The sequence below is a fragment of the Anas platyrhynchos genome, chromosome 1 (genome assembly GCF_047663525.1).
Source record: "Anas platyrhynchos isolate ZD024472 breed Pekin duck chromosome 1, IASCAAS_PekinDuck_T2T, whole genome shotgun sequence".
Taxonomy (NCBI): domain Eukaryota; kingdom Metazoa; phylum Chordata; class Aves; order Anseriformes; family Anatidae; genus Anas; species Anas platyrhynchos.
Genome location: NC_092587.1, coordinates 188,535,613 through 188,562,227, shown reverse-complemented (window position 1 = coordinate 188,562,227; position 26,615 = coordinate 188,535,613). Strand labels below are relative to the sequence as shown.

Below are 26,615 nucleotides of genomic sequence, written 5' to 3'. Positions count from 1 at the left end.
GTTTAGGCTGGACATCAGGAAGGGGTTCTTCACAGAGAGAGTGGTTGCACACTGGAACAGGCTCCCCAGGGAAGTGGTCACTGCACCGAGCCTGACTGAATTTAAGAAGAGATTGGACTGTGCGCTTAGTCACATGGTCTGAACTTTTGGGTAGACCTGTGCGGTGTCAAGAGTTGGACTTGATGATCCTTAAGGGTCCCTTCCAACTCAGGATATTCTATGATTCTATGATTCTATGATCATCAGCATTAGTCCTTGACTGAAAAAAACCTCAGATACGAAATGATGGAAGATCCCAATCAAGCCATAGAGTGGCTTATGCAGATGATCAGTATAGTACCAACAGACCCAAAAATCCTTGCAAAGCTAGGGAAATTATATGATAATGAAGGTGATAAATCTCAAGCTTTTCATTATTACTACGAGGTACTTGCTTTTTGTTATTTTTCCAATGCGTAATAAAAATCTTTCCCATAATTAAAGACAATGTTGTCATAGGTTCCTATATCAAATTAACAGTTAATTCCTTTTAAACTATTCAAAATGTCATCCAAAATAAGAAAGAGTGAAATTTTGAGGTGGGAAGAGAGTTGGCAAAATCTAATTTTTGTAGTCAGATCCCAAAGAAACTTAGTCTGTGTTTCCACATGGTATTTGACATCCACCTTTCATTTTTCTTATAGTATTTATTTAGATTGGCCCCTACCAATTTCAATATAAATTCAGTCTGAGACACAAAATCAAAAATGGATATAACAAATGTGATTTTAAAAGGTGCAGCATTAATTGGAAGGTATGGCTGTGTAAAGGATATGGATATACATATATGTGTTTGTGTTTATGGGTGTGTATTTACAGATACATTAATGGCACGGTTACACATAATATACACACAGTTGCCTAAAGATAGGTGTCCTCTCTCCTTTCAAGCTGTCTATGGTACTGGCTGTGGTTTCTAGAGATCCTTTTGTTTTAGAAACAGGAGAAAGGAAGTTTCTTTGCAAGCCAAGAGTTCTTTTTTTCTGTATAAAGTGTCGATGACCAAAGTCTGTGTTACAGTTCTGAGTACTAATGGGTTATGCATGATTATAATTTTGGTGCCTATTTCAATGGGAATTTCTAAGAATCCCAAAATGTTATTTACATACCTCTGTATTTCACAGAAGAGAATGCTTTTAGGTTATTTTTTCTGAAGACTGATTTGAGTGTGAAATTGTACATTTATTAGTTTTACCATTGTTTAACATTTTAGGTAACTTATTCACATATAGAGCTGATCTAAGTAAACATTTTAGCTGTTGCAAACTGTTTAAAATAGTATTTCAAATAAGGCTAGATGGAAAATGTGACAGGCTCATCTCAGGTAACTTTTAAAAAGCATTCTGTAATTAGAAAACCTGGCATGCTTTTTTTTTCTTCTTCTTAGGATTAGTTTGTACAGTACACTGCTTCCATTCATATATTGCATATTTTTGGCATCTGGGGAATTAAACACTTGAGTAAGATATTCCAGAAGTAACATAAAGATGTTGTTTATCACTAAAATTGTGTTTCTTTCACCTTCCCTATTTTGTCAGTCGTACCGGTATTTCCCTTCAAACATTGAGGTCATTGAATGGCTTGGAGCCTATTACATTGACACCCAGTCTTGTGAAAAAGCCATTGAGTACTTTGAAAGAGCAGAACTTATCCTGTAAGTAATTATTATTTTATGCTTACCCAAATATTTTGTGATTGGACATGCGTAATCATGCCTAGAGATAAATTAGCCTAATACTGTAAGCAAATAGCAGAGTGAATTATATTTGGATTATTATTTAATTTTCTCAACCTTCTGTTCGTTTACAAGATGGTATTGTTCTTACTGTGCAGTTTCAATGTTAACTACAATTGTCCATTGGGCCCAAGAGAGTATTAGATATTTGAACCTCTTTTCTCCATCCTCTACCATTAAACACAGCTATGAAGTAGGGAACAGCTCTGCTAAGCCCCCAAGACTTCCTTCTTTATAGATTTATATGAACTGTTTCCTTTGTTTTTTAATCACACAGTGAGGATTTGATGGTTTAGATAAATGTATCTTTTACCAGTTCTTGCTGCATTTTCCCTTTTCATATAACTTCTACTACCATAAAAAGAACAGTATTACAAACAAGGTGTAGAAGTAAGCAAATATGTTCCATGCAGAATTACCATGGTCAGTGGAAGTAGGCTGATATCAAATTGATCTTCACGTAGGTATTTGAAATATATTAAGTTAAACTGTATTACTTTAAATTGTCTTTTAGCAGAATATGATGTTCTATAGAAAGTGAGTCTGTAGGCTAAGCATTCTATTCTAGATCAGAAAAGAAAGCTTATGAGACAAATGCTTAACAAAAATTCAGTCTAATTTAAATCTGCAAACCACAGTTCAAATGGAATTCCAAAAAGGCATGCATTTGGTCTTTTTGTGTGGAAACAAAGACTTCTCCCCACGTTCATGACGAATTTTATGGTAATAGACCAACTGAAATTCATACAAACAAAATTTACTCCAACAAGTGTGAATTTTCCCCCTGTACAGAGCTCTGGTGAGGCCACACCTTGAGTACTGTGTTCAGCTTTGGGCCCCCTATTCCCTTGAGGGAATGACCTCAAGTTGCGCCAGGGGAGGTTCAGGCTGGAAATGAGGAGACATTTCTGCTCAGAAAGAGCAGTCAGGCACTGGGACGGGTTGCCCAGGGAGGTGGTGGAGTCACCGTCCCTGGGGGTGTTCAAGGAGAGGTTGGACGTGGTGCTTGGGGACATGGGTTAGTGGGTGACAGTGGTGGTAGGGGATGGTTGGACCAGATGATCTTAGAGGGCTTTTCCAATCTTCGTGATTCCATAATAATTTATTTTGTGTTTTGAGAAACCTATAGAAAATCAGACTAAGGAAAACTTGTTAGTACTTGCCTTGTGATGCTCTAATATTTGATACTCTTCTTCTTCTATGAATGTGAATGACATATATGAACAAGACAGCATTTGAACAAATAAATACTATATTCAAATATTGTTAGAAGTTTATTAAGAAATATTAATTCTGGTTTATAGGGGACTTCAGTTAGGAATGACATTATTATAGAAGAGAAAAGCCTAGGTTTAAATAAGGATTAAAGGTTGCAACAAAAATAAATAAGAAAACAGATTTCATTCAAATTGAGGTAATAATTATCAAGAAAGAAATATAGATTAGATGAAAAAACAGAGGAGAGTTCATGAAATAAAAAATTATGGAAGTGTAAACAAATCAACTTTAAACAGAGTTAACTGAACTTGTGCCTTTTCTCATATTGGTCACTAAACTTTGAACTTTTTATGGTACACTGAAAGTACAGAACCTGGTTGAAATTCATAGTTACTTTTTGCAATACACTGTCTTATTGTTTTGAGTGACAACAAGAATAAAAGCACAAACTCTCAGAAAGCTTCTTTAAAAAGCAAATAAAACAATACACCAAACTCACTAGCTTTCCAGCACACCAGTAGCAACAATGCATTACTCCTAAATGAGGTATCGCATAAACTGCTTTTAAATGAACAAGCTAGATTAAGATCATATTCCTGATCTTTAGCATTCAATCTGAGTCACAGCTTGGGGAAGCCACACAATTTATCGGTATGGCCTTTCTCCATACCTGTGTTGCTTCACACAATTGACAGTATGCAAATAGATGCAGAGACTGTTTTCTTCATGCTGGTGTTGTACTTGAGACTCCTCCTTACCTCATGAAAATGTTTTCAAATCTTTATCTGTGCAGGGTATGATCAATATGATTCTATTGTAAATCTACTTTTTCATTTAAAATAACGAAACATTTAAAATAATGTAACATTATATTGTAATTAGAGAAGAATATAAAAATTTGAAATTACAGATATAGTAACTGTAAAACATTCCATTATGCATTATTCTTCAATTCTGCAACCAGTTGGGCCTTCAAACAGATCTGTACAAATTGCAAAGAAAAGATTGGTGGCATACAGTAACAAATATTTCAGTAGTTGGTAGTTCAAGACACCACATACCCTAGAAGAGATAAAAAATGTGCCATCAAACTCTGGAATCTTGTTGCTGAGCATGCGTCGTCATCCAAGCCTCTTGTAGGCCTCAGCTGGTTTTTCACCAGCTAGTCATTTACTGCCCGGAGATGCCTGGCAGTTTCTGATAAGTTCTTGTCTCCATATTTTCTTCTTTTGCACACAACACTTATGGAGAGGTTTGCTACTACTCTTTTCTGTATAAATGCTGCCCACCTTAAAAATTTGTATTTTAGTCAAGCTATTAGATCACAGATGCTGGCGCTGACAGCCCTCTTAGAAACTGGAAAAAAAACAGCTGAAACTAGAAAGAATTATTTCATAATCTTGTTTTGGCAAAGATCTAAATATTTTAGGCTTCAAATTGCAGTCAGGCCTTGCATGAAGCATGAAGTATTTGGACTGTAAAGTACTCACGAATAATTGGCATATGAAATTCTTCATTATTGTCTGTAACTGTAATCTATCTGTAATACAGAGAAATTATTTCTCTGTGGGATTATATTGTTATTAGTACATAGTACAACATAGATATTTGGTTTTTATTTGTTATTTAAAATAGTCTAGATATGCTAATTGATAAATATGAATGTTGAGAAATAGATTGCTGAATAAGCATCACTATTAACTGTAAATAAAATTTATTTTTAAAATAACTTTATTTTAGTCATGACCAGCATTTTTTTTAGTTTAACATTATTTACTATATTTGGTGTTTTAATCACAATAATTAACATTTAAAATTTCAGTTTAAGATGACATGTTAGACAGTTTTAACCAGCATACCATCTATCATTACTAAAGTAGTCGTGAAGCTAATGCTGACTACTGACAATAACTACTAGTTACTGTTTTCAGGAGACATATCTAGCTGAAACTGAAAAATGTGAAGCCAGCTGACTTTTCCAAGATTGGTGACTACCAGGCAAAGAAGCAGATCAGCTAGAGTTAAAAAAGTTCTATGCTGTGACTGCAGGGACTGAAGAAAATAAATACAAAGACTGTTCTGCAAATGCTAGTGTACAGTGTGCTTTGGATATGCCAAACTGTAACTTATGTGAAAAGTGCTTCAGCTTTTAGAGTACCTTCACACAACTGACGTGAAATCTTATGAATTTGCATGTTATCTTGAGAAGATGAGGAAGGTATCCAACAATTTTGTTGTGTATGAGCAAATGTTTCGTATTTTCTCTGACCATAAGTATCGCCATTACATGTTAAAATGGAGATGGAAATGTGATGGCACATCTAGCTGATGGCACAGTGGAGGAGCCAGAGTTTAGAGCTCTAAGTGGAGAGGTCTTTACAAATACTATGCAGGATGTTTTGCCTATTCATTGTTTGGCAATGTGCATAATTTTATTTTATTTATGTGCAGACCTACACAAGTGAAGTGGCCTCTGATGGTTGCCAGTTGCTATCGAAGAAGTGGTAAGTTCTGTAACATTTTTTGTAATTAGTTGAAGGTTTGTTATGTTTTCTTTGATGCTTTGATTTTTTTTTCCTTTTGATCTTTTCTGTCTGATGTCAATACTGGTCTAAACTTTGTTTAAGAACTGTTATATATTATTTTGTTGGAAATGTTTTGTTTATATGCAATAAAGTGTGACTTCTCTTTTAACTCTGAGAAGTATGCCTGTACTGACATATGCATAAAATACTCTTTATGCTGTTAAATAATTAAAATAAAGAAGTTAAAGCAGCATAAATAATCTGCTAGATGATTTTTTACTATAATTAGTAGTGCCATCTGATCTAACGTAGTCATGAGATATTAAAGTTGTTTAATGACCATTCATTTTCAACAGTAGATAGAATTTTTAGGTATTAAAGTAGTATTTGCGTTACACAAACAAAAAACGGTCTTAATGTGAAGTATTTTCTTACTGGGAATATTGTATGTCAATAGGCAAAATAGAAGGAGACTAACCTTAACAGTTTTTTTCATCACTTAATCCTGTAAATAATACTCTTCTTTCTTGCTGACCCATTTTGTCATTCTCATTTTTTCTTCTTTAGAACTTTGCAGGACTTAATTCCATAATAAACAAATGCATTTTCTCACTCTGGTATTTAATTCAACAGTGAAAAAAGGAACAGGACCTGGGGGAGTTAGTGAATTACAAACAGTCAGCACTATCTAAAAAGAGGCAGATGAACTTCTTTCCCAGGAGAGAAACACGTTTTTGGCTGTTTTTTAGATCCTTTATAATTCACTGGCAAAATTCCCAGATTACCATGTTAACACATAGAAAGTCAGATTGATCTCTGTCTCACATTAGGGAAATAAAAACAGTGATATCTGAACAGACTTTTTTGTCAGTTATGTCATGGATATGAATTTTTAGATAATCAGGCTGTCAGTCCTTTGCATAATAATCAATCTGAGCCAAATTGGAGGCAGAAGTCTTAAAATCTCATTATTTTGCTACCAGATTCATGAAAACTGCTGTTTGGGCAAAAAAGAGAGAGATACAAACGAGTATTCTGATTGAAGGAAATACAGGCAGAGCTCAGCAGTTGCACGTTTCTATTTGACCAATCCATATATTTGCAGCCTCAGATAAGCCACAGTATGTTTAATGTCTTATCTGGTAGACGTGCCATAGGAAGATGAGGCTCTACAGGCAGGTATAAAAAAGGTCAAAAATCAGTAAACTGTTTTTCACAGAATAATTTGGGCTATTTTCAAGTGCTTTTAATTTTTGCTATCAGGTAGTAATTAAAGAATGTTAATTTTGTTTTTATCAAATTTGCTTTTGTAATATTAAATCATGTTCTCAAACTGGAAAGATGAAGTGATAAAAAACTGTGTCAATTCCTCATCAGATAGTCTTTTTTATATTTTGGATATGTGGGTAGGAGATGTTTGTTTTGTTTGCAGGTAATTACCAGAAAGCTCTAGAGAAGTACAAAGTCATTCACAGAAAATTCCCAGAGAACGTTGAATGTAAGTTGCTTCATTGAGTATTAATTGAAATAATAATCAATAATGTAAGTATTTTTCATATAAAAATATTTTCACGAACTAACTTCTTTAATTAATGCTAATGCCTCTGTTTTTTGTGACACCAATGAAGTGTGATTTAAGAGATAGTAGGATAATGCTGAAGAAAGATGAAATAGACTTTAACTGTAGCTGATCGGTTGAGCTCATTCTCTTGCATACATGCTAGATTCTACTTACTTGTTTTATCAGAAGAGATTAAAAATACATGCATTTTCACCTCTAGTCTCAACCAGTTGAAACTCACACTGCAAGTTTCCAGATATGAGAAAATTATACTGTTTTTTTTTACCAAAGCCAGGCCTTCATAATGAAGGTAGAGCATGTGATTTTGGGGTTGTTTTTTTTTTAAGTATTTGGTCAAGTAGTTGGTCTCTAGAAAACCCTTAGAGAATTTCAAACTGCTTTGTTGGAAACATAACTTTGCAGAAACATTTAAAAAGACATTTTGCTGAACCAGTCACACCTCTATCCTAAGTGAAAAAGCCCTGTAGAAAATAAAGCCTGTCACTGGTTGTTTTAAATATCCTCTTGCATCCCATACTGCCTTATTTTTACTAATTCCAAAATATGTTGTCACCAATAAGCCTACAATTTTAAATTTTATGTGGGAAGAGTGTTTATTGTATGTTAAAATAAAATTGTGTCATTTTGCTTTAACAAATGTACTTTTTTTTTTTTTTTTAAGAGGAATCATAGAGCTCTGTTGTTTAAGAGAAATCTAATACTACAACATCTCAAAATTATAAGCAAAATGTTATGTTCATATTGGTCATATTTCAAAGGAGCAGAGTATTTAATAAACCTTTTAGAAATACCACTGTTTTTCTGAATGTAGTTTCTACAAATTACGAAACTGAGGCAGCAGTGGGACAAGAAATGTAACTAATAGAACAGTTTTTGGCTGTTGGAGCCATGGTTCTTCACTCTTCCCTCCCTGGCCATACGCACCCAGCCCTCTTCCTTATGCCGGTTCCAATGCTTATCTGTTCCTTTAGTGAACAGGTGCAGTTCACTAAAGCAGCAGCAAACTAACTTAGCACTAAAATAAAAAATACATTTGTGAAAGTAGTCAGGAGGGAAGTGGATTGTGTGGTGCTTGTTGCTGCTTCAGAGGCAGTTCTTTCAAAGGGATGCTGACAAACAGACAGGAATAGCAACAGTGTTTTGTGAGACTGGTGATGACCGTTTCTTGGGGTCCTCTTGGTTCCATCCTACAGTTATTTTTGATCTTCATGTCTGTAGTTTTTATTCTGTAGAATTAATACTTATCTAAAAAAAAAACCACCTAGAGCAACAGAAAAAAAAATTGTATTCATTTGGCATTTGTGAAATTGTTTTCAACAAAATGCTATTGGTAGTGGCTCCTCAGTAATAAGTTAGTACCATTATTATGCTTTCCAGTTTCCAAAATATTTTACAAACATTCTGAGCCAGAAGTATTCAATATGTCTTGCATCTTTGTATACGAATGGTATTTGCACTTTGTGGACATAGACGTTGCATCACAGAAAGTATTGAATTTTTGCAGGATATCGTAACTTGCATAGTGTTATTGGACTGGAGTCACCTGATATTCCCAGCTATTTGCAATGTTTCATGCTCCTTCTGTATGTCCAGTTCTGGTAGAGTGCACTTGTAGTGCGACCTCCTCGTAAGCCTTTTTCTAACAATGTTTTGCTTTTCAATTAGGCCTCCAATTTTTAGTTCGTCTCTGCACAGATATGGGACTGAAAGAAGTCCAAGAATATGTGACAAAGCTCAAAAAAGTGGAAAAATTAAAAGAAATAAGAGAGCAGGTAAGCCTGTTTCTTTCTGCAATAATAGTTTAACTGCACAAGGCCAAAACAGTATTTTTGATGCTTTAAAATAAAATAGTTTTTATTTAATTTTATTTAATTTCTCCTGTTTTGGAGAGGCTCATGTTTTGCATTTGGTATTTTTTACTTTTGAATTAGTGCATTCATTTGAATTGTGCATCAGCATTAAATCTGTCTGAATCTTTCTTGAGCACTGGATTTTCTGTGATTTTAAAGACCAGCGAAAGATAAGTTATGTGTACAGGATGGGAATGCTGGAGCCACCCACATAATTCAGCCTCTCTGGAATGTCGTCTTTCCTACTTATTTGCCAGACTGTGCGAAGTATATTTACCAGCCAAGTAATAATGCAGCTATAGAGGGATGGGGGGGGGAGCATAAGAATTTGTTCATGTAGTAGAACTCCTTTTTGCTGTATACAAAACTGCAACATTGAATTACATAAATTACATAGGTATGAAGTAAATCATTCATGTCAATGGCAAATTTTAAACTGGGAAAAAAAATCTATGGGAAAACTAAAGGCTGTGAAATAACAACTTTTGTTGTATTCAGAGTGGTGTGGGTGTGTGTGTTCATAATTTTCTTGTTATTCTTGTGATAAAGTAAGATTTTAAAATTTAAAACAGGTTCTTATTTGGAAGCATTGTCTGTGTTACTGAGCTGTAGAGTATTCAAGCTTGCTCACCCGTCCAGTGAATTGCCTGAAAGCTGCATAGTTCCATTAGGACACATTAAGGCTTACCTAACTTAACTAGTAAGACTCACTGACTCCCCTTCAATGTCAGATAATGTGTAAATACATCCTTAGTTACTTCAATTTGACTTCAATTCTAGAGAGTCTAAGTATGCACGTGTAGACTGGGGCATTTCAAAAGTGAAAAGAGCTCATAAAGGGGAATGCTGATCAAACAATTCCGATTTTATGCTACAGCCTCGCTCTGTGGGCTAGTTGAATTATATTGGCTTGGTTTTTCTGTAAATGTAAAACTTGAGCACTTCAAAAAATAAACAAAAGAAAGCAGTCTAAAAATGTAGTAGTGCTAATATTCACCTATGTCTCCCCTATAATATCAGTAAACAAAGCAGATAACCAGATACAATATTCCTATTCTACAAAATAATTAAAGAAGGCCTCTCTGAACTGTGTTAAACAGGCTTTTCTTAGTTTTTAGGTAGTATCAATTCAATATCATAGTTCCTTGCAGTAACATCTAGTACCTCAGTACTTTACTTGGGAAAGTTCAGAGATGAAATGAGCTGAAAACTGGATTATTTTAGTTGGTGAGAAGTAGAGAGGTCCCTGGAGATGGGGAGGTAATCTAGTTCCTGATATATAGTTCCAGCATTTTTTGCATTTTTTTAATTATGTACCATACATCTGCAAATGTTGACAACTCTTAAGAAAAATACATTTTTCTTTTAAGAAAAGTGATATTTGAATTTGACAAAAAATTAAATAAATTTGTAAAATTTCCTCATGTTCATTTCATGTTGGAAACCTGAGCTTTCCTGAACAGATTTCTGTACTATCTGTTGGGAAAAAGCTACTAGCAAATATTAAAGATTAAATTGCCTAATTATTTAAGAACTGAGATTTAAGTAGCACATGTGTTATGCTTAAGGACTTTAGTACCTAAATGAAATCTCAATGGGATTCAGTACAGATGCCTGGTGGCACAGGACAGAATCTCAACAACGCTGTCTTGCAAACAGTAGTCCTCCAGTTCCTTTTTCCTGTTGGTATTACGTCTGGCTTTCCATCCCCTGTTTTTTTGTTTGTTTGTTTGAAGTTTTATTCTGTGTGTGTGCGCGTGTGTATGTTTTATTCCTACGTCTACCATCTGGCTTTGGAAATTACTAGGTATTTTTGTCCTTGGAAATTCTTTCTGTCATTCATGGGCATATAGTCATAAACCATGTTTTCAGGCTCTAAAATTATCAAATTTAATATTTCACCACCTCAGTTTCCAATAGGAACGCTGTTCTCAGTTAAAAAAAACAGATACATCTCAATTCCTGCTCCCAGTTTTAGACTAGCCTGTGGTTTCTTAATTGCACTCAGTAAAGAGAGCAAGATAAATGCCAGTGCAGTATACCTGCATTTCAAAGTTTGCGCACAAACTCTGTGTAGAAATTTATCAGAATTTGCTGTTTTGGCATCATTTTGCCAGAATAAATATATCCACATGGATTTTATACCAAAATAAATATTCTGGAGTACTTGTTTCACGCAGTTCTCAAATATGGGCAAGTTGTTAAATGCTTCCAGCCAAGAATCTGGGAACATCTGCGGGGTTCATTCACTGTCTAAGTTTTTCTCCCTTTTTCTCTCAGCATTGGATTTTTGCTGTAACCTTCATGTTGTTTTTTAATGCATTAATATTTCTTTTTCATGTTTCAGTTTAATAAAAGGCAAGTATTAGTGTAGAAGTTCACACTACTTTCTTGGTGTTGATGTATACACACATTACCATTTATTTCCGTTAAGAGAGCTTAATGACTGAAAAGGGGAGGCTGATTGGGTGTGGTGTGAAGCAATGATGATAGGTGCGAACGGGGGGGGGGGGGGGGGGATTTACTGCATTTACCTTCAGGCATCCACATCTGGACTAATCATCCTTAAATTTCTTTTGCAGTCATAGGAGAGAAATAGGCATTTTTAGGGTGGAAATCACTGGCCTATTTTAAGTGTCTGCTTTTAGTATGGATGACTTATAAGCTACTCACTTGGAACTTTACATGAATTACTCATATGCTTAAGCTTTAGGACTTCTGTAACGTTTTGGGAGTAAAGTCCAATGACGTAAATGCTGTGAGGGTACTGTCATATAGGGACCACTTCCTTCTGACAGACAAAAGCTGAGCCTCGTCTGACAGACTGAGGGATCATTCAGCATTTGGATAGTCTGGACATTCTTCCTGAAGGGCATGCTGCTAAACGGGACGGTGAAGAGCATACCTAGTCCAAAATTCAAAGAACGTATTATAGACTTGAGGGTTTACCAAAATAAATAAAAAGTATGAGAATTCTGGACCCAGACTGGGTAGTTCCAACACCATTCCTGGTTTCATGCTAGGCATGCTGCTTTCCTGTCTGGGTCCTGTGAATTTTGATTTAAAGGTTCTTCCTTTTCATTTTGGCAAGAAGCTTGGAAGTTCTTTCACTTCTGTGTCGTTCCAGCTTTGCCAGACTCTATGATATTTTTCTGGTGAAAAAATAAGTGAAGAAGCTACAGTAATGCATAGCTAGGTAGTGTGCACGTGTTTTAAGCAGATCCTGAATTCAAAAGATACAGAGATTACTTTATTAACAGCCAGGTGTTTTAAATGCCAAGTATTTGTACCTGTCCATAAAAAAGTCCCTTACTGAGATGTACCTTCTCGTAACTCACAAGATATATGCATGAGAAATTTGGCCAGGAGAAGCCAGTTCTGCCATGTGATACAGAGGTATTGCTTTGATAAACTGTTGAAGTTTTCAAATAACCCTAAAAAAACACAGCTGGAAGATGTTTATGGTACCTTCCTTAGTGCAAGGGGGCTGCCTTTTTAAGCATAGTTTTTAACGTATTTGCCTTCACCTTTATCTTACATTTAACACTCAACAGCAAATTAAATTTTGCTGTAAAATACAGTTCTGTGCCAAGTATTCAAAATGTAAGATCTATGGAGTGAATAGTTCTTTTTATAGATTTCCCTACTTTCCCCCCCTTGAATCTTTACAATAATAAAACGCTTGTAGGATTTACAAGACTTTAATAGGCAGAGGCTACTTTGAACTCATGCAAGGAGGGCTATGTTGCCTGTTTTTTCAGCTGTACTTTACAAAGGTTCATCTGAACTATTTTTATGCACATTCCTCGTATAAATTTTATCTGAAGGAAAATGATTTATTGAGATATTCTGATTGAATTTCACAAGACTCTAGTTTTATGTAAACACTGTTTTTAACACTGACTTTAAGGATAATTTTGTCCTTTGAAAAAACAAGGTTTATTAGTTACAGTAGAGTAAGCGTAGTTTAATAATCTTCTCCTGTTCAGTAATAAGCTAGGTTGAGTTTTCAGTAATTATTTCTAAAGCATATTACTAATTATTTTTTTTTTGTTCTGTTCTTTCCAAACCTGTTTCACTGTTCTCCAGCGCATTAAGTCTGGCAGAGATGGCAGTGCACGTAGCCGCAAAGAAGGAAATGCTGGTGACAGTAAGTACTTAATGCCTCTGCTTAAAAATCAGACATGACAGGATTCTAAAGAAGATAGTTTTTCTTAAAGTGTTTGTAAAAGTTCCTTACATTTCTAAATGCACATAAATACGCAGTGAGGAATAAGCTAGCACTTCACAAATTTTGTTTCAGACTTTCTGATTATCTTACTGTACGAAACCTCAACCAGTTTTAAAGCATGGATTTGGTCTAAGGTTGGTGTTTCATGTACAGATCTCTGTGTATCTCTAATTCCTACTTGTTTTTAATACTGTGGACTTGAACATTTTTATTCCATTAACCTGGGATGAAATTTGGAATAGTTACTATAAGGAGTCATTTATTATATGAAGCAGAATGGGTAAGCCATGAACTACAGAAGTCCATTGTATCTTTATTTAGCATGGAGAAAAGGGAATTTTGTGCCCACCGTCTAGTCTTCTGCAGTGTTTGTTACAAGTTCAAGAGGCTATTTTGTGCAATGAACCCTGTAATAAGCAGACACCTGTACTACCTTTGAGCTCCTTCCTCCCATTTTCCCAGAATGGCAGATTTGAAGTCCTAGCAGCATCCACAAAGAAAAGCTCACTCTCTGACTGTTATGTCTCTGTGCTCCTATAGATTCACAATGCTGAGTTTAATAAATATAAAACTCTAGCAAGGTAAGTCTGGAAGCTTTCCTGCTTAGCTTTTTCTGCACTAGGCAGTCTGCATACTGCAGAACTAATGATTTTTCCCTCCCATTATTAAATTCATGAAACATTAGTACTGTTAAACCTAACTGTTCCCCACTGCCTTGCTAAGGAAACTACCAGACTTCGGGCTACTTCGGCCAGCTGGAAAAAAATCCATTTTGACTCAAATAGGAAATGGTTTCTTTGTATTCTACTTTTATCTTACATCGGTGAGTGTCATAAAAGATCTCCCCTAGAAATTCTTGCTTTTCTTCCCTTCCTTTTACAGAGAAACAATTTATGATTTTTTTTTCTTAGCTGGTAATTTTATTTCTCCACCTATATAATATATGTTTTACTACATTGATCCAATTCTTTAGGGTCATGGAAATCATCTTAAAATTACCTTAGAATTATTTTGCATTTAGGAAGACTGCTCTCCTGATTTATCTAGGAGTTAAGACTGAGTACTGGATTCTTAAGAGAGACCTCATTCCTTTTTTAGCTCAGTAGTTTCACTAAGGAAACTTTTAAATCATTTCTTGTTAAGTAGAAAAAAACATTTTTCAGTTAAGATTGAATTATACCTGTTCTGGGCCTCAGGTCAAAACAATTCCTGGGGTGAAGTTCCTTATTTTGGTAACACAGGGGGATGGAAATGTTTCTGGACTCTCCTTTGTAACATAAGCTCTATGATGAGACAATCAGCTAGAGCTGCCAGCAAAACAGCAGTGTGAGAGAGCATCAGGACACCTTTTATCATAAAGTGGGCGTCTACTTTGGCTTACAATAAATAGAAATGAAGAGCAGACAAGGGTATTTAGTGCTACGCAAAACATTGCATCAGGCATCCAGGCAAATGGCACAAAGGTTTTCCTTTCTATATTTTGTCATTATATCTACCCTTCTTAGTGAAAAAAAGTGTAGAGAGAGAGTAAGAGAGTTAGTAATTTAGCAATAGGGAATATAAATAATAACCAAACTGGATAAATGCTGAGACAACATTAATCCCACAAACTATGACTTCATCAATACTTTCTTTAAAAACAGAAATATCTCTGGAAAGTTTTATTAAATTAAAAATAAAAAAAAAAAAAAAAAAGAGAAAGGAAAAAGAAAAGTTACTTCTCCCTTAAAAAAGTCGAGTATTTCTGGAACTTTGACTGCAAACTCCACTAATTCCAAGGGATTGCTTTGCACCCTCCATAATCAGAGTAAGCGGAGAAGAGCAGTTGCAAACGAAGAGGATGAGGGGATAAGCAAGGTCAGAACTGACCTAGAATTTGTCCTAGCAGTAATTCTTAGATTGTTGCTCAAGATACTGTGTCAAATTCATGAAAGAATGGAAAAAAACAGTTTGGGAACAAGCCTGTGTAAGAGCATGTTCGGGAAGCTGCTGGTATACAAAGTGCCAAAGATCCAACCTTTCTGCAAATGACTCAGCAAACAAGCAGAGGTACAAAGAAGGTCCTGTACTGAGCCTGGAGTTAACTTTTGGAGGGGATTCTTAATTAAAAGTTGTGGTGAATGTAGATATATATATTTATATGAAAGGAGTCAAAGGCATTACTCATTTTTTAACTAGTAATGTTGACTCTGGGGAGTCAGTCTTCCATATCAGTGAAGAAGCTGCACACTTGCAGCAACAAATGTTAAGGACTACATTGTAGTTTGTCTGCCTTTTCTTGAGGAAGACTGAAAGAAACCTGAAGATCCAAACATTTTGTCCAAAGTTTAGCGTTGTTCACCTGGGTTATGAATCTGTGTTTTACAGTGTAAGAAATTCCTGTACACAGCCTGTATGGAGACATGCATGAAATATAAACAATGGTTACTTTATTTTAAGATCTTAATACACTTTGGAAATATTAATGACTTCAGTATTAGAAAAGAAACATTTATAAGCATTTTGAGTTTCATCTCTTCCAGTGCTGTTGCCAAGACCAAAAGAGATCATTTTCCTTCATTGTATGAGGGATTTGCCATCATTACTGAACCCAGCGAGGCATGGAATCATCCTTAGTTCAGTACTCACTAGCTAAATGAAAGTACTTACTAGCTAAATGAAGTGTGTATGCATTCCAAATATTTTAAGTATGATGCAGGTTTTATTTCTTTCCTCTTACCAGATCAGTGTCTCCATACTTACTGGCATCCCCAGGAGACTTTTTTCCCCTCAAGTATTTTGTCTCTATATTATTTGTAGTAGGTGCATTAATAGTTCAGGCTTCTTTGTTTTAGGAAGTATTATTTAAAATTGCTTTTAAAGAGGAAGCTAAGAGGAAAGAGAAATCGACAAGGTTTGTACTTAAAACCTTACTTTGTGGGGTTTGTACCCCTATTACTTTGCCAATATAAATTAAAACAGAAGAAACATGAGATGCGCCAGACCATAATTTGAAGAATATGATTACAGTATGCATAGATGGTAGGCAGAATGGAAAAACTAAAAAACTAGTATCTGAGTGTCAGTTAAAGTCCACTCTTGTATTGTGAGAAGAATAAGCATTAAATCTAAAATGCCTACCGAAAATTGAACACACTTGTACACTCTTCCTGTAAATGTTTCTTCTCTTCATGAATATCAAATTAATGATTTTTGTCCCTTTTGATTCACGTTGGAAGGAAATTACACCGACATAATCCCTTAAAACTTTTCCTGTTAATTTAAAAAAAATTATATATATATATATATGAATTTTTAAGAGCACATCCAGTTTCAGCAGTTTTCAAAGATTTCCTTTTCAATAATCTCTTGTTTTCATGGTCACTTTTTCATATTTTGCCAAGATGTGATACTAACATCCAGAACTTGGAAGTTAGGACATTGTGGGTTTCACTACTGTAAGAGATTTTTGCTGCTCAAGACCATAAGGCCTTTCATAGATAAGTGAAAGTATGATCTTAAGGCATACGTTGCCGTGGCAGTGTTTACTTGGTCTCTGCATTTGCCCTGCTCTCTGAATGAGGAGGTTTGTACCAGATGAGAGGGGAGTTGTGTGTATGAGGAGTCGTGCAGTCTCGGACAGAAGCCCAAAGAAGTGACGCAGGGTTCAGAAGATGAAAGGCTGAACGTTTTGCATTCTCCTTGCTACCTAAGCCTGTCCAGATGAATTTGGGAAGGAAAATGCACAGGAATAATTTAGGTGTCTTTTCCCTTTATCAATTAATGTGTGATGATATTAGGGGTGAAATGAGTTTGTCCATCCCAAACAAGCATCCTGTATTCAAACACCGTATAGCACCCTATAGGGATCTCTTCAAATAATATGCAAGCACTTTCTGAGTGTTAAGGCAATAAGCATCCTAAATAATCTTCACTGTGGTTGAGGCAGGAGATTCTCCTGGTACTCTGCAGCAAGAACTGCACGATCACTTATATTTACTAGGTTTTGTGGGTCTATTCGTGCCTTATTAATTACAGGTTGTTGTGGGGTGGTTCCATCTGCTATGTGTACTGTGATTTTTTTTTAAGAGTTGTGTTTTAGGTTTTATTTTTTAATAATGGAAAATATCTGAACGACAAGAATATCTTAATCTGTTTGCTGTATCTGAACTCACCTAAGGAGTTAGCTTAACTGGCACACCAAAAACAAATTTAATTCAACAAAATTTCAAAGCAAAATGAACTGCTCTGGAGCTAAAATATTGCACCCGCTTCTCACTTCTTTCCTCAGTTTTAATATGATATTCTGTCTGCTACATGGAACTCACTGTTCAAATTAAATCAAAACAAAGTCCTCTCTTCTCCAAAGAAGGTGCCTTCATCCCAAATGTGAAAGGTGCAAAGAGCTGCATTTAAACACATTCTGGATTTAATGAAACATCTGCAGTTTCAAAAATTATTATCCCACTACGCAGTTTTTTACTTGAACATTTTATGGAGGTAGACTACCAAACAAACTTACCTTTTGATCTTTCCTAATGAATAAAATGGTACTAAAAATTCTAATTTATGTCCTTTATGATACTGGAAGAATTCCTGATACATTTATCTCATTGCTGTAATTGCAACTTGTGAGGTTCCTTTAAAAGATAAATATAAATATCATGGATTTTATGGGTTGTATTGTTATACACATGGGCATCTTCCTAAGTTGGAAGTACAGAAACACACAAATTTGAAATCTTTTTTTTTTGCTACATGTCAGTGCTTAAAATAGGATTGTTCCAAGAAAGGATTACTTTTGTAATATGTTGCTTTATTCATTATTCTGCCACATAAAATTAACCATTTTTAAAAAACCTAAGTTTTATACTTTTGATGTTGGTTTGTGGTTTTTTTTTAATTGTATGGGGAGGAATTAATTCAGATTAGGTTTTGTATGGAGGTTGAACAAATCTGAATGAAGAGAACATCATAGATTTAATGCATAATTTTAGTAAATATCCTAAATGCAACATTGTGGGCATGACTTCTTAACCAGATGAGAGGAGGAATGCACCGTAACAGATATCAGCACGCAGAGTATATTATTTGTGTCTTTATATGCATAGGTCCCAGTTGATGCTATTGCACACAGAATGTGAGGGGGAGATGATGTCAGTGTGATAATCCAAGTCTCAAGTGTAAACATTTTATAGAGTAAATATATCTTTAAAAAATATATTGCCAAGCTCTGCTTAATCAGCTAATTTTGTTTTTTTCAACCAAGATCTGGAGCCATATTCTTGCAGTCAGTTTATGTGCATGCATCCACGTTATCAACCCAGAGTAGTACGCAGGGACTGGCTTCCACATAAGCTACAGTAATCACATAATTTTTAAATAAAAGCACAATAAGTAGGAGCATGTATTCATTGCAGTGAAGGTTTTCTTGGAGAAAGAAAGCAATTTAGTTGAGCACTCATTTTTCCTTTATTCAAAAACTTTATTTAATTAGGAACATTGGTTTGTGCAGTTACGCAGGTAATGCAGATAGAGTTTGTTTGCAGTTTGAGAAATGCTTACCTGTAGTCCTTTGATGGCAAATGCAATCAGGCAGATGTTAACATGTAAAGCTGTACTGTTAGTACCAAAAAGAAAGAAAAAAAAAAGCCCTTGATCCAGAATATTTATCGTTATCATTTATCCCAATATTACCTTTGTTAATTTACTATCTATTAGTTCAGTGGAAGTTAGTTTCACTCCCTTGAGGAGGCACAAGTAGAAACTGTAAAACTCACCCCTCGTACCTTACAAGTAAGTATATTTGTGATTAACTACTTTAAAAAAAAATTCCTTCCCTTGAATGTGTGTCTCTTTGGTGTAGGATACCAAAATCCTGAGCTCTGCATTGCAAGCCAATGTTCCTTAACTTTGGCAAAGTTATGTTTGTATACTGAATAAAAACATATAGATGATTTATCTACAAACAGAGCTATAAAAAAGTGATTTCAAGATGAGGTTTAAACTTCTGGCAGATAAAGTTATATGGTCAACAGGATTTTGCATAGGTACCATGTTGGCAGCCAAATCCTTATTTCATGGCAGACCTTTGGGAAAGGCTCACCAGCTAGGACACTTCCTGAAAGATGGGAGCTGTGGGATTGAACTCCCTTGGGTGAAGCAAATCCCTTGGCATTGAAGCCGGATTCCTCATGTCCTGAGCTACTGTCTGACATCTACATGTAAGGTAGATGGTGTCAACCACCTCTTATGCTCTTCCAGCTGTGCTTATGAAAAGAAGGATACTCTTCTTCCACTTTCTTAGGTACTCTCAGAGCATAGTGCAGCCCTTGGAGACTTGATGTGGTTTCATGTATTAGCTTAATTCAAACTAACTGTGGGCTGCTACCAAAAGAGATCTTAACCTTCCCTCCCTGCTTGCTGTAATGGTCACACCGGAGGTAAGGTGAGCTGCATTAATTTGCTGATAAACTTGAAAAAAAGTTTGTTGTGTTAGGCACAGAGGTTGCGTGCTGAACATCCTGCAGGCGTCTTGCTGCTCAGGGTGGCCATTTGGGGCAACTCAATCATAGCAGTAAGTGTTCAGGGAAATTCAAGGTTATGTAGGGGGGCAGCTGGTGAGGCACTTCAGGGGTTGTACATCTGGTAGTGGATGGGAGAGAGAAAACAGGAGAAAATCTCTCTTACAGTTTTGGTCTTAGTGCTTCATTCCCTTCTTGAGCATAGTCCTAATAAAATTTAGGGATCCTAGAATGTCTGAGAAAGGTTGTTTAAAATTGTTCAGTTTAGGGCAGTAAGATTTTCAGGTAACTTGTGCATATGAGGTTTATCTCAGTCATTTTGTTTTGTCTACCATCCTTTCTTCTTCATTTGGTTAATACCCAATCCTTCAGCTTCATCAGGTGATGTCACTGAAACTTTGTTTTACCTCCTTCATAGTTGAAAACTATGAAGTTAGATATGCCATCTTCTTGATCTTTTATTTTCACTACACCAAGTTCTTCCTTTCTGGAACCAACCAATTGTCCTTTTGTACATGGCACTGGTGAGACCACACCTTGAATATTGTATTCAGTTTTGAGCTCCTTACTACAAGAATGATATTGAGTTGCTTGAGTGTGTGCAAAGAGCAACAAAGCTGGTGAAGGGACTAGAAAACAAGACTGATGAGGAGTGACAGAAGGAATTGGGGCTGTTTATTCTGGAGAAGGGGGGGTTGTAGGGATACCTCATCACTCTCTACATCTACCTGAAATGAGATTGCAGGGAGGTAGCAAGGAGGGTGGTGGTCTCTTCTCAGGTGACAATTGACAGGATGCAAGGAAGTGGTCTCAAGTTATGCCGGGGGGTAATGGACATTACTAAAGTCTGGATTGGGCATTAGGAAGAACTTATTCATGGAGAGGGTGGCCAAGCTTTGGTACAGGATGCCCAGGGAAGTGGTAGAGTCCCCATGCCTGTAGGTATTTAAGAGACGTGTAGATGTGGCACTAAGGGACATGGCTTAGTGGTGGGACTTTGCAGATCATGTTGATGGTTGGACTTGGAAGGTCCTTTCCAACCTGATTGTGTGATTCTCATTAATGCAGTTCCTCTGACGCGTTCAGTCTTCCCCTCTTGTGGTTTCTGCTGTATCTTTCCTATCTTTTTGTCTCTTCACTACTTCCAGTTTTCTTCATTCTGTAAATTGCTTGTTTTCCCTTTCACAAGGCTCTGTGTGTATTACTACTCTATTCCTTTCCCTGTAAACCATTTCTGTATTGTCCTCTAACTGTACACCTGTCACAGAGAATTGAGCAAAAGGAGGTCAAGGGATGTTAAAGTTGATTTCTCTTGCTTTGAAATTTCAACCATAATCTGTCTCCTGTAAATGTATTAACCATTTGACATTTAGGCTGTATGCATTAGATCTTTTTCAAAGCAGAAACGTTTTCTTCCGATTTAGGCCTGATTAAATGCCAGTCTGCAGTAGTTTTTACAGAGAAATGAAGGTTTGTCCACTTTGTGGAAGAATATTTTTTAAATTATAATAAATTCATAAAAAGAACATGTGCAGTAAGACAATGGAAGTGTGTTGCCAAGTCCAGACTTGGTAATTAATGTTTGCTGAATTAAACCCATTTCTCTTCCTTACAGATGGAGTTTTAATAACCGCATTGTTTTGTGCTGTGTGTTTGTATTTGGCTGCATGGCACGTCCTGCCTTGTAAATACACCAAGCCAAACATGAGACATTTTTGCCTAGGAGAAAAAAAAAATGAATAAAAATCTGTTGTAGCAAGTGAGATTGAAAGCTTGCCATGAATGCGAAAACGAGATTCAGAGGTGAACAGAATATTTAAAGTGTCTGGAATACTGCTGTGGCAAGAGAATGTTAATCTGACGTTGTCTGGGCACGAGGCAGCCCTCAGAGCTGACACATTCCTGGGGGCCCTGCTGCAAGCTGAGCTGCCAGCACGGTGTTTACAGCAGGATGCGGGGCTGAGATGGTCTGTATACATGAACTGTGCCTGCCTGCCATGCAGACAACACATGCCAAATATACTCTTCTAATTTAAAGCAAAGTTAATGTTGTATTTAACCTTGACAGCATTCAACAGGTGGATCAGGCTAATATATTAGTAAGCACACAGGCATATGAAATGTCAAAATGCACTGTGACAGTGCTTATATTTATCATGGTTATTTTAACTCCAAAATGTGACTGTAATTTGTAAGCAACTGAAATGTCAGCATTTGAAGCAGAAATAGTTTAGTATGTTTACTCCAAAATAAATAAAGCTATGTATTAGGAGAAAAAAAGACATTAGAACACACACATGCACGCACACAGTACCCATTGTGTTGTAATAACTACTATTACAAATGAATACTGTATCCATCGTGAAAAGATGGTTTCATCCAAATCTTGTTTGACAGATAGTAGCTTAATTTATCTTGTATCATGATTTCACAGAACATGACAGCATGTTACTTGGCATTTAATTTTTTTTTCTTTTCTTCCAGATACTGGTGGTACCAAAGGGGAAAAACTGAGTGCCAAACTAAAACCTTTGCCTGGAACAAATGAACCCTATGAAAGTAGCAGCAGTAAAGAAATAGGCAAGTGGGCAGCTTACACATTCTGACTTTTCTGACCCTCAAAGAGAGGGGAGTTAGAAAAATTAAGTTATTGGAAGGGCAAGTATAATTCCACACTTAGGAAAGCATTTTCCCCCAGATTTAGTTGCATTCTTTAGAACTCACTTTAAAGTAATTATAAATGTTAAGAAATCACAGAATCACAGAATCACAGAATTTCTAGGTTGGAAGAGACCTCAAGATCATCGAGTCCAACCTCTAACCTAACACTAACAGTCCCCACTAAACCATATCCCTAAGCTCTACATCTAAACGTCTTTTGAAGACTTCCAGGGATGGTGACTCCACCACCTCCCTGGGCAGCCTGTTCCAGTGCCTCACAACCCTTTCAGTAAAGAAATTCTTCCTAACATCTAACCTAAAGCTCCCCTGGCGTAACTTTAGCCCATTCCCCCTCGTCCTGTCACCAGGCACATGGGAGAACAGGCCAACCCCCACCTCTCTACAGCCTCCTTTAATGTACTTATACAGAGCAATAAGGTCACCCCTGAGCCTCCTCTTCTCTAGGCTGAACAAGCCCAGCTCCTTCAGCCGCTCCTCATAGGACTTGCTCTCCAGGCCCCTCACCAGCTTCGTCGCCCTTCTTTGGACCCGCTCAAGCACCTCGATGTCCTTCTTGTAGCGAGGGGCCCAAAACTGAACACAGTACTCGAGGTGCGGCCTCACCAGAGCCGAGTACAGGGGGACGATCACCTCCCCAGCCCTGCTGGTCACAGTGTTTCTGATACAAGCCAGGATGCCGTTGGCCTTCTTGGCCACCTGAGCACACTGCTGGCTCATATTCAGCCGACTGTCCACCATCACTCCCAGGTCCTTCTCTGCCTGGCAGCTCTCCAACCATTCCTCTCCCAGCCTGTAGTTCTGCTTGGGGTTATTGTGCCCCAGGTGCAGGACCCGGCACTTGGCCTTGTTGAACTTCATACAGTTGACCTCAGCCCATCGGTGCAGCCTATCCAGATCCTCCTGCAGAGCCTTCCTACCCTCGAGCAGATCGACACACGCACCTAGCTTGGTGTCATCTGCAAACTTACTGAGGGTGCACTCAATGCCATCATCCAGATCATTGATGAAGATGTTAAAGAGGACCGGCCCCAGCACCGAGCCCTGGGGGACGCCACTAGTGACCGGCCTCCAACTGGACTTGGCTCCATTCACCACAACTCTTTGGGCCCGGCTATCCAGCCAGTTTCTAACCCAACGAAGCGTGCGCCAGTCCAAGCCAAGAGCAGCCAGTTTCTTGAGGAGAATGCTGTGGGAGACGGTGTCAAAAGCCTTGCTGAAGTCAAGGTAGACCACATCCACAGCCTTCCCCTCATCCACCCAGCGCGTCACTTTGTCGTAGAAGGAGATCAGGTTCGTCAAGCAGGACCTGCCTTCCATAAACCCATGCTGGCTGGGCCTGATCGCCTGCTTGCCCTTCAAGTGCCGCATGATGACTCCCAAGAGGATCTGCTCCATGAGCTTCCCTGGTACTGAGGTCAAACTGACCGGCCTGTAGTTCCCCGGGTCTGCCCTCCGGCCCTTCTTGTAGATGGGCGTCACATTTGCTAGCCGCCAGTCAGCTGGGACCTCCCCCGATAGCCAGGAATGTGGCCTATGTAAATATTTATTTACTTTTGATATTTGTCTGCTGCAACATTAAAGCTGAATTTTCAAAGGGGGTATAAGGGATTTAAAAACCCTAATCCTCGTGGAATGTGTTACTTCCTAGAATGCCCTTCCTTGACTATCACCACCTTCCTGTTCCATGCACCTTTCTGAAGTCTTATTCTCACTTAATGTCTATACTGAAATAAAGAAAAAATATTTTTTTTAAAATGTAAAAAAAAAAAAATAATTGAGAGAGAGCTTGTACATTAGAACTCAGGTAACTTTGCCCTTGTGCAGTGTCCAAATGTGGTATTTGCCTTCAGTGTTCATATGATCTTTCTAGTCTGCATTTCAAAGACACTTTTACAGATGTGCCATGTTAAAAAGCAGTCTTATGTTTGATTGTATATGTTTAAAGTAAAACTAGAATTCCTTGCAGGTAACTGTTTCAAATGTGCTTGCTTAAACCCTAGATGCCGCCTACATAGATCCACTTGGCCCACAAGCAGAAAGACCGAAAACTGCAGCAAGAAAGAGAACTGAGGAAGATGTCTTCGCTGATGAAGAACTAGGAGATTTGCTTCCAGAATAATATATGCTCCACTCTTTTTTCTCCTTTTAAAAGTATTAGTAGAAAAATACTCCTTTGTGATGATTTTTCATTGGGTTCTGATAAAATACCTGTGAAACACTTTTTATTTATGTTACTATATGTTAAAAATACAGTTTTGAAGATAAAATCTGAGGGAGTTATTTATTTTTATTTTTACTCCTGCATAAAAACTACACAGGCACTCAAACTCAGCGTAAGCTGTATCAAATGTATAAAACTTTCACTTTCAGAAATACATACGTTGATAGTATGAAATGCAGCAGTCTCTAAAATTTCACCTTTCACTGTGAGATACCTCAAAGCAATATTATAAAGTTGGAAGTTCCGTATCCATCATTCAAAGCTAGGATTTATTCAAGGCACGTGGATTGACTTCCTGAAAATGCTGGATACAATGACACAATGTAAGTTCTGTTTTTGTGCTAATAAAGATTTGTAAATGCAATAGGACCGCTGTCATTTTTATTTATTTATTTATTTAATCCTAGGAAGGCAGCAGTATTAAACCTAGCAAAATGCTGATCCTGTTTCGGCTTGTGTTATCATGAAAAATGTTATTTGCCACAGTATTAAACAATCCTCAGTTGACCTCTCGGACCTGAGATAAGAAGTCTTCTTCAGGATGTGCTGGATTCAGTTAGAAACAAATAGTTACCTCTCTCTTCACGGGTATGAAATACATCACAGTGTACAGTAGGCTTCCTCAGAATGACCCTATGAATTGCTGTAATTTTACAAAACATGGAATTTCCACTTTGATAAAGGTGAAAAGGGGTCACAGGAATTCTGTCCCCTGAAATAGACATTTGTCTTCTTGAGTGTCTCTAGGGTCTTCTGTGTGTATTACTGCTTCACAAGTGGGCAGGAAAACAATATAAATAATAATAATAATAAAAAAAAAAACTGACAACAGCCTCTCAGAGTGTAGGCTGTGGGCGCATTTACCTCAGCCCTGCCTGGTTCTACTGCAGCAGCTCTGAGGCAGGGGGGAGTCTCCTCACAGCACCTGCAGTGACACTGCAGAGCATGGTCCTGATGGCTGAGCCGCGCTCTGTGCAGCAGGGATGAGCTACCTGCCCACAGACAGAGATGGTGGACTTTTGGGCATTGCCATTAAGTATCTGGGACAACATGAGCTGCCCTTGTGCATCCCACCTGGCTGATCCCAGGCCCAGGATCCTATCTGACCATTTCATGCATGCACGTAGGATATCAGGACTTGAGACAGCCAAAGTGGCACGAGGTGATCATGTTAAACACCTGGATTGCTCCCTGGTGTTCAGACACTCCATTTATTTGTCTGCCCCCTCATGCTGAGCTCCACCTCCCTCTTCCTGGTCTCTGCCACCATGAGAAGGCCAAGGGGAGGTGGGGAGAGGGCAGTGACAGGCCTTGGAGTGACAACGGCCCCACATGAGGCTGTCCCCACACAGATGGGAGTGATGGTGGGCTCTCCATGTTGGCCATTTCCCCCCAGAGTTCTGTTTTTTGTCCATCCTGCTATGTTTGAACAAGGCAGAAGAGCAGCAGCCCTTTTTTTACCAGCAGCTGAGGGCTGGGCCTTCCACCCGCTCCGAGCACCCACCCTTTGATGAGGTGGCCATGTTACAGCAGCATGACGTTGGCTGTGCCCATGTCACAGCTGCCACGGGATGGTATAAAAAGGGCTGTGAGCTCAGCCTGCCAGCCCAGACTGGAGGCGAGGAGTGGGTGAGCAGTGGCTGCGGTGGGGAGGGGTTTTGAATATCTCCAGAGAAGGACACTCCACAGCCTCTCTGGGCAGCCTGTCCCAGCGCTCTGTCACCTCACAGCACAGAAGTGCCCCCTCATATTCAGCTGGAACCTCCTGTGCTTCAGGTTGTGCCCGTTGCCTCTTGTCCTCTTGCTGGGCACAACTGGAAAGAGACTGGCTTCATCCTCTCAACACCCTCCCCTCAGATATTTATACACATTGATGAGGTCTCTCCTCAGTCTTCTCTTTTCCAGGCTAAACAGGCCCAATTTAATCTCGAAGTGCATCTCAAAACAAGTTTCCTATTCATGAACCCGATGGCTGGTTCTTCTGGTTTGTGTGGTCCTTGTTTCCTTATCATATTTAAATAACTTTATA

The 26,615-nt window shown here is 37.7% G+C and overlaps 1 protein-coding gene across 3 annotated transcripts in view; it reads left to right on the top strand.

Moving 5' to 3' along the window:
• The window catches only part of IFT88 (intraflagellar transport 88), a 49,263-nt gene extending 24,313 nt beyond the window's left edge, over positions 1-24,950 (top strand). For all 3 annotated transcript variants that reach the window (XM_072032692.1, XM_005028726.6, XM_021278279.4), the window contains 8 exons: positions 276-426; positions 1,578-1,693; positions 5,444-5,496; positions 6,950-7,015; positions 8,765-8,871; positions 13,039-13,099; positions 22,168-22,263; positions 24,366-24,950. In XM_072032692.1, the coding sequence (XP_071888793.1) occupies positions 276-426; positions 1,578-1,693; positions 5,444-5,496; positions 6,950-7,015; positions 8,765-8,871; positions 13,039-13,099; positions 22,168-22,263; positions 24,366-24,484 (769 nt within the window). In that variant the 3' untranslated portion in view covers positions 24,485-24,950. The remainder of the gene's footprint in view (positions 1-275; positions 427-1,577; positions 1,694-5,443; positions 5,497-6,949; positions 7,016-8,764; positions 8,872-13,038; positions 13,100-22,167; positions 22,264-24,365) is intronic.
• Positions 24,951-26,615: the final 1,665 nt, after the last annotated feature.